Source organism: Anas platyrhynchos, chromosome 7, assembly GCF_047663525.1.
Source record: "Anas platyrhynchos isolate ZD024472 breed Pekin duck chromosome 7, IASCAAS_PekinDuck_T2T, whole genome shotgun sequence".
NCBI lineage: Eukaryota > Metazoa > Chordata > Aves > Anseriformes > Anatidae > Anas > Anas platyrhynchos.
This window is the reverse complement of record NC_092593.1, coordinates 27,999,642-28,008,325: the sequence shown is the minus strand read 5'-3', so window position 1 is coordinate 28,008,325 and position 8,684 is coordinate 27,999,642. Positions and strand designations below refer to the sequence as shown.

Sequence of the window (8,684 nt, the reverse complement as noted above, 5' to 3'; positions counted from 1 at the left end):
CCAGCGGCCCGGCCGGCTGGCGTTATCTGTGTGGCGAGACCATAAACCCTGCTGAGCACGGAACGGGGCGAGGCAGGTGCCTGAAGCCGTGCGAGCGGGGCAGGATTTGGGGGGGGTGAAAGGGCAGAAGCGGCGGGGCTGTGCGGGAGCCCGGGGCAGGTTTGCCGGGGGCCGGGGCCGCTCCCTCAGCGCCGCCATTTGCCGCCGCCCCCTGCCCGGCTCCGCGCTGCGGGGCGCGCTGCACCCCCCACAACATGGCGGCGCCCTGCGCGCGCGGCGGGGCCCCCTCTTCGGCTCCCCGGCGGCTCCGCCTCCGCGGTGCGGGGCGGGCGGGCGGGGCGCGGGGCGGCTCCGCCAGGCGGGGCGGAGCGGGGCGGGGTGGCGGTGGGAGCGAGTCCCCTTTGTGTCTGGCGCGAGGGAGGGCGGCCGTTGGGGCCGGCGGGCGGGAGGGGGAGCGGCGGAGCGGCGGTGGCGGAGGCTCGGCGGGCACGGGAAGGAGGCGGAGCGGAGCCCAGCCCAGCCGCCCCTCACCGGCGAGCCCCGCGGGGCTGAGGCGTTCCCCGCCCGGCGGGCAGAGCTGAGGGAGGAGGCCGGGCCGGGGGCTGCCCGCCGCCGCCGCTGAGGAGGAGGAGGAGGAGGCTCCCGGAGCGAGGCGAGGCGAGGAGGCAGCGCGTTCCCCCGGCGCGGGGAGGGCCTGGCCGTGCCGTGCCGTGCCGTGCCTCCCGGCGCTCCGGGCCCCACCTCGTCGGGGTGGCCGGGGGGCGGCGGGTCGGGGCTGCGCGGCGGAGGCAGATGGGCCGAGGGGCGGCCGCAGCTGGCGCCCACAGAGCCCAGCGGGTCTCGCCCCGCCGCCGAGCGGCCCAGCGGCTCCCCGCGACCCCGGCCGTGTGAGGCGGCCGAGGGGACGGCGCCGTCGGGCTGCGCCCCTTCGCTCAGCCACTAGAGCCGGCCAGGACTGACAGCCGCTCCATCCTCCCGCCTGGATATGTTTCCTTCCCAACCCGGCTGCTTCTTCGACATCGTGAAGCTGCGTGGGAAATAAAGCCGCCTTCCTGTCCCGGGAGGAGGGCGATGCGGCCGGCGGCAGCCGCCTTTTCCCCCGCTCCCCCGGCCGCCGAGACATGAGGGCAGGCTGCTGTGAGGGAGGAAGAGCGGAGACGGCTCCCCTCACCTGCCCCTCGCCCTCCCGGACCGGATTGTGAACCGAGAGAGCTCAGTCAGGCCGCTGGAAAACAAAAAAAAAAAAAGGAGGAAATTCCTCTCGTCGGTATCGTGTTTTTTTTTTTTTTCTCCTTCTTCTGCCTCGATCCTCGGCTCCCCCAGGTATGACTGCCTCACTGCAGCACCTCTTGCTGGTGCTCCTGCTCTCCAGTGCCACCCTGCTGCTCAGCACTGCGGCTGGTAAGTAGCCAGTGGCTGCACGGAGCTGGCCATTTTGGCACGGCCGAGGGGGTGGGGTCCGCCGGCATTTACACGCATCTGGGTCTCCTTAAAAAGTGCTGGGCATGTATTTCAGCTGCGAAGCGTGATAAAGTTTTGAAAGCCCGATCTGTTAGGGCGTCTCGGGATACAAAATCTGTTTTATTGCGTAAATGGACTCGACCTGCATCCAGGATGCACGTTTTGTCTCGATCTGCTGCTCCCGTCTCCTCGCTTATTTCAATTTTGGAAACACATACAGTCTTTTTGTTTTGCATGCCTTGCCCTTTGTAAGGTAATGCAGGCGTTTTTAATATATATTTTAATCGTCAGCAGAGCTGCGCCTGTTTTGCTGTGGGATGTTTGGGCACAGCCATTTTTAATTTTATCAGCATCAAGGCTTTTAGGGGCCTTAAACGTGCTACAGTTTTATGACAGACTTATAGTAAGGTATATCTTTTTTGGGGGAGAGATCTGAAGCAAAAATGAGGCATTTTCCCCTCATGATTGTAGAGGAGTAACATAAAATGCTGTTGAGGAGCACTGAAAGGTCTCACAGAGTACTCTTTTTTATTAAAAAGTTAGAAGTGTATATTGTAAGATCATCCTTATTAATATTTCATAATATATACTTGTATTTTTGCTTGGAAGCTTGATGTTAGACACATGAAACATTTGGTTCTGATATTGGAAGAGAGACGTGCGTTGGTCTGGCATCCTTTGGCTTTCTGTCATGGTGACAGATGAGCATGTTGGAGCTTTCTGAGTGTTACCCAGCGTCGTTAGGCACTTATGCCAACGTTTCTCACTCGATATATTTTCCAGCAGTTCTGGAAGACTGCTGTGATTTTTGTGTCTTTTTACTAATCGGGACCTAGTCTGCAATGCTGGGTCTTTCTAGCATTGCTTTAGTAGTCAGATGTGTATAGTTCATAAACGAATCCTTGTAAGAAGAATACAGCATGTAGGCAGTTTCTTCATTGCTCTGACTGGATAGCCCCAGATTTTCTTTGCTTCTGCTTTTTAAGAGGTCTCTTTTGTGAGGATATTAACATGAAATAGTTGATGTTGTCTGTATCATCCTGACCTTTGACTATTGTAATTTTAGATTGATCTCTGCAGTGTCCGTCTGTGGTAGTTTCTTGGGAGTATGTTTTTTCTTTCTTTCTTTCTGGAAGAAGGGACTTCTGAAGGTCAGAAGTCTTGATATTAAAACATGCATGAATTGAGAGTGCGCGGTATCTAACTGTTCTTTCAAATACAATGGTAATAATAATAATAACAAAAATAAAAAGAAAAGCGTAGGCTTTTTCTCCCCCGTCAGGAAAACTTGAACGAGTTGCTCATTTCTTTGCCTTGCTGAGGGAGAAGGGGTAGTGAAGGAGCAAGGACAGATTTGAACCAGGCCAAGGGCTGGGCAGGTGTGGTACGAGCCTGTTTGCACAGTTTTGCCAGTCAACCTCAATCCTGACCTGGCAGCAGCATTCCTGTATTTCAGTTCTGGTTTTGCCTTGTTAAAAGGGTTTTAACAATGCCAGCTTGTTTGGCTATTTTGTGCATAGGAGCCTATTTTCCCATTGTGATTTATTTCTTAATTGTGAAATTTTAACAATCCACACTATGAAAAACCTTGGTCATAATCCTGTGTAAGAGTAATTACATGAATTATTTGAGCTTTAGCTAAAGTAACTAATTGTTGATTTTAAGTTTACTGCATTTCAGAAAAAAAAAAGTCTATACATGGGGAGGCTACACTAATGTGTAATTCTGCCCTTTTATGTTCATGAAAGAGCCAACACTACTTCTTCTCTTCCCCTCCCCCCAAAGTATGAACTGTATGCTCACACCAGCGTAGAAAATGCTGGCTTTCTAGCTTGGAAAACCCTTTTTAATTGTTCCTTCTTATCGGTGATGGATCCTGTGTCTCTGCAGTATGTGGAACTGAGTGTTTATAGATGTAAAATTGTGACATCAGAGGGGAAGTATTTTCATAACAGGTTTGCAGATTTTGGCCTTGAAAAGAATCTCTTGATCTCCTTGGGGAGAGCTCAGTAAAGACCTGAGCTTAGGATAGTCAGGATAGTGGAGATGTGTAAAGAAGATGAAAAATCTTGAAGTGGGGCTGTAGATGACAGTTTTGCTTTTCATCTAGAATACGAATGAAGAATGAAGGTGGTCCTTCCTTCACCTTGATAAATGAGGATATAGTACAGAACTGGCTCTAGGTTCAAGTGGGGAAGTGGGGCTTTCCTTTTTTTTTTTTTTCTTTTTCTCCTTGATTTTTAGGAGAAAAATATTACTGGCTTCCTTTATAAAATACAAATTTTGACAGATATCCAATAGCTCTGTATTTAAGTTGTATATTAATCCTTATAAAGAGAACTGCTACAGTGAGAACGTTTTGCCTTTATTAGTCTGAGGTAAATGATTGAGGGGTTTACAAAAGTTATATTGAAAAAATGATTTGGACCACTTTGTTCTTCATTTCTCAAATGACTTGAAATATCTCTTTCTAAATCTTTCGTTTAGAACTATGAACCATATTTATACTCCCCTATATTTTGGAGGATTTGAATGCATTTATTATGAGGGTTGTGCCTGAAGAGGTGGTTGGTGAACCTTTGAGCTGTTCCACAATAATTTCATTTGGGTGTTCATATGGACTAGATATTAATCTTTCCTTGTTTCATTTGCTTGCCTTATGTGATACGCAATACCAAACCACTTTTCCTTCTTTTTTTTTAATATCCACAGTAGACAGCATTCCTTTGTCTAATGTGTAAATTACTCATGGAAAATATAAAATGAAAATTAAAGTGAACAGAATGTCCTTTTATCTTTGTGGGTCTCTTCCTTCAGTCTGTACCTGTGTGGTTCCACAGGGCTGCAGGATTTCCAGTGTGCATAGGATTGGATAGAGATTATTTTTTTTAATGATCATTTTAATTATTAATTAAAATGAGTGAACTGAAGTTTCTGTATTCTGTTCTGTCTTGCAGTTAAAATTACTGTAGTGTCTTGGTCTAATTTGTTTGAAATGTGAATTATGTGACAGAAGGAAGAACTCCTTTTGGCCATTCAAATCAGTTATTTTATCAGTGTTTAGAATTAGTAACTGCCTTATCTTATTAATCAGTTTTCTTAAACCTATCTGTATCTCCAGTGTCAACTTCTTGACTAGAGCTATACCCATTGTTAGTGGCTCATTCAATTGTAATCTAAAATCATATTAATTTTTCAGTTCAACCTGGGAGCTTTTTCAGAAATATCAGCCTAGCAGCAGGAGATAGACTATTTGCTTGAGGGGCACAACTGGTGTGCTTGATAGAAAACCATGTACAAGTGCAGCTTTTGTGGCAGAATAGGGCTTCATTAGCTCTCTAGTAGGGAGTAAGAGCTGTGCAGCTGTGGCAGCACAGAATTGTGCACGGACCCCTTCACCTCGCTGCAAAGAGCCTCTTTTCCATTAGGTTGTCTGTGTGAAGCTCTGTGATATTTCATCTAAGCTGCCTCTAGTTCTCAAGCAAACTTGGGCATTTCTGGGCCGCATTGTGCCATGTAGGCATAGCGTGCGAGGACATGGAAGCTACGCTAACCAGGTGGCTGAGGAGCCCGGAGTGGAAGCTCTGAGCCCTTACGCATGCACTTCAATATGAATGATTTTACCCTGAAAGGAACCACGTGTAAAAGGTTGGCTGAGTTGTCTGTTCTCTGCTGATGGAAGGCAAACCTTATTTCACCATGGACAAAGATGGAAGCGTAACAGGATTTTCTAAAAGAATTATTCTCATGGTGAAGTGGTTGTTTTGATGACCTCTCTGGCACATACTACAAACTTCTCTTAAAAAAAAAAAAATATATATATATATATATATATGTATGTATGTACATATATTGTTGACTTTCACATTGTTGTCTCACCTGCCTTTTTATATCTCATTAAGTATTTCCCAGCAGTCTGTGTAGTCAGTGGCGTTGTTTCCTTGGCAGATGTTACCCTCCTTTGTGTTTTTCACTATAGGGAAGAGAAAGGTAACTTGTTAGGTACTTTGCAAGCATTTCATTCCCAAAAGCAGACTGCATGGTTTACAGTCACAGGAGATGGATTGTGTTAGGGCTCAAAGTCCGGCCATGCCATGAACATGTGCTGTCATTTTCTGAGCAGACTCTAACTTTCCTAGTGGATCTCTGTGTAAGCATGGTGCCAAGTTCTATTCAGAACAAAATATTTATGTCCTGAATCAAACGGGCGTGATGATGCTGTGCAATGGGTAGGACAGGAATGTGTGTGTAGCTTGCATGTGGTTTTAAGTGTTAATTTTATTAAGCTTGTAGACTTAGTGAAACTATTAACTGCTTCAATTTGATTTTTAAAAATAACTCAGTAGAAGAACTGGTCTCCAAAACAGAAGATCAATTTAAGCACTGAATATATATATCTTTTTTTCTCTGAAGTATGAGTCCACAGAAGTGTAAGGCTGGAAGTGACTCCTTTTCTCTTTCCTGAGTAGTCTGGATGCACAAGTATGGGTAACAACTTTGTCTAACCTCTCTAAAATCTCCAGAACAGGGATTTATTTCACAGCCTGTCTAGGTAGCTGTCCTGTTACAGGGCTTAATGATCATGTATTTTGTAACGTTGCAGTGGTAGTTCTCCTCCCACCCCTGTTCTGATGCAAGATTGTTTAATATATACCTCAACGAATAGGTGGTGACCCTCCTGATCATATAGCACGCTGTGCACATACAGACAATTGCCAGGGAGCAACAGGGTCTTTTGAGAAGTTGTTCGTGTGCCAAAGCCTAGGGTCTCGGAGTTTGCTACAGTCATCTTCCGTGGGAAGCTTGAGTTAGCTGTCATTATTTTAAAACGAAATTTTTGCAGTCTTTTTGGAGGAAGTATTTTTAAAAGCTGCTTTTGAAAACATATACTGATCCTAGAATTTCTGAAAGTCTTATTTCTGGTGGTGCCAGCCTGACTCAAGGGATCTGTAGTTGCAGAGATGGGAGCTGGGCTGAGCAGCGTAGTGGGATCTGATTGGAGAGGTAAGTCTCGGTGAGTGAATGGAAGGAAGAAAGGCTGAGAGGGCTGGAGAGATTTGAGAGGATGAAGGAATGAAGTTATTTTACAGTGGGACGAGAACCAAGGTGTATTAGAGGAGATATGCTGTATTTGTCAGACTTGTTTGGAGAATGCATGCCTGCAGTTATGTGGGGGAACAGTTTTTGTGCCAGAGGGAGAGGAAGAACACGTAGTTGCAGGTAGCAGTTTCAAAGACTTCTGTTGTGAGAATGAATGGGAGACCTAGTCATTTAGATGATGTCTTTACCCTTCTCCCCTTCCCTTGGTCTCTTAAGTTCAGAAACCACGAGGTGTTTGGGAGGTGATGGCATTCCATTCCAAGTCACTGCAGAGTGTCCATCTGTCTTGTTGATTGCCACCTTGATTTTGTATCGAATCACACATTGCATTTTGAACTGTAGAGGTGCCTGTGTTGTGCATCTCTTGGTACTTGGTATTTTTCTTTTGTCACTTATTTCTGTGTGAGAGAGGGAGGGAAAAACAAGGACTACAGATGCAGAAGACTCCCTTTCATGTCATTGCCATCTGTGATCCCTTCCGTCTCCATCAGTAACTCCTGAAGCCGCTGGCCAATTTCAACCATATGTGAAAGACGGGGAAAGTCTCAAGAGCTTAATTTGCTACTGCTTTCATGAAAATTAGGGATTGGATGGAGGAGAGAATTCCAAGGTAGAGCTTTCCCAAGGGGAAGGTCGGGCAGAATGCAGCCCTGGTAAGCCTGTTTGCTTCAGGCTGGCTCCCGGTCAGCACAGGGATGCTGCAAGGCTGTCGGTGCGTACGGGGCTGTGGACTGAGCGCAGTGTGTCTGGTCTTCCCTTTGCTCGGGGTGCCACAGGAGGTCTGAGGGAGATTTGGTGATCCCTGCTAGGGGAGGGGTGGGTGTTGGGTAACACATGTGGGAGAAAGGGCATGTTTATAAGAAATTAGGCTTTGCTAATCTACAGCTAGGGGAACAACTTGTGTTTTTGACACTGTGTACTCAGCATTTTAACTAAACTTCCAAAACAAAGCCCAAATCACCTTACTGAATGATTAGCATCCATATATGACTTCATTTGTGTGTATGCATAACTTGCAGCTTATTGTATGTGTTGCTTTTCACTCCTTCAAAACTAGATTTAATTGACTACCCATTGTATACACTTAGCTTTATTTCAGGCATCCCACACATTATATTTATTGTTTTGATCTCTTTTCAATGTTACTGTAACTTACACTTTTTCTGTGTCCTCTTTGAATGTTTTTTTGTATTATACTTGCTCAAACCTGTGAAGTGCATGAAAAATAGTGTTATTATTTGTGGTAAGCAGGTGTAGTTGAGTGGCATTGATTGTGACACTCAGGGTTGGAGTAAATGGCAGATGGTGACAAAGCCAGCAGTACCTTGAGTCTTTGCATTGTAGCACTGACTGTTAGAGGTGAGTGGGCTAGGTAGTGCTAGCAGCAGTGTGCAGCAGCTATTACTGTGACATTCAGCCAAAAACTGGTGCTACATTTGTTCTCCTTGTTTTACTATGTGTACTTTTTCTATTCAGAGTTGCAAGCAATGCAACATGGTTGCAGGCAATACAACATGGTTGTAAGAAAACATGGCCATTTTTTCTTTTTTTTGAATGAGATGGCTGGAAGTGTAATCATAGGTCATGTGTAAATTAATGATCTCTATTACATGTTTATATTAGAGAATGCAGCACTTAATTGATAACAAAGTATTGGGCACTGGCAGTGTAATCTCCAAAGCTGCTCATTCTTGGCATGAGGTAAACTTCCTTCCACATAAGTCACAAAGGTCAGGTTCACCTGGTGTGAGCAGCTCTAACGTAGTTCAGTTACCAGAATGACTGACCAAACATGCTCTGCTGCTCTTGCCTTATCAGACTTGCTCTGTTTGGCTTGGTTTCTGTTAAAAATAAAACATTCTGTATTTGCAATCAAAGAAGTGTGGATCTGGATACTTTGAAGAAAACTACTGGGGCATCCATATTAGAGAACCCTAATAGATTTTCCGAGAATTTAAGCTAGTCCTCAATCCTTTGCTATTCTGAAATTTGTTAGACGTGACAAACATATCAGGAAAAAAAAAAAGTTGTTATTTTTCAAGCTATTTTATATATTAATGATTGTATTAAATAACTCTGATCTTACAGAGTATGTTTAGTCATCCCCGATATAAAAGGAACTA

General features: G+C 45.6%; 1 protein-coding gene across 1 annotated transcript in view; it reads left to right on the top strand.

The window, feature by feature from the left end:
- Positions 1–392: 392 nt before the first annotated feature.
- The window catches only part of BMPR2 (bone morphogenetic protein receptor type 2), a 103,652-nt gene continuing 95,360 nt past the window's right edge, over positions 393–8,684 (top strand). Inside the window, exon 1 of the mRNA XM_005016861.5 lies at positions 393–1,401. Within this exon, the coding sequence (XP_005016918.1) occupies positions 1,326–1,401 (76 nt within the window). The 5' untranslated portion in view covers positions 393–1,325. The remainder of the gene's footprint in view (positions 1,402–8,684) is intronic.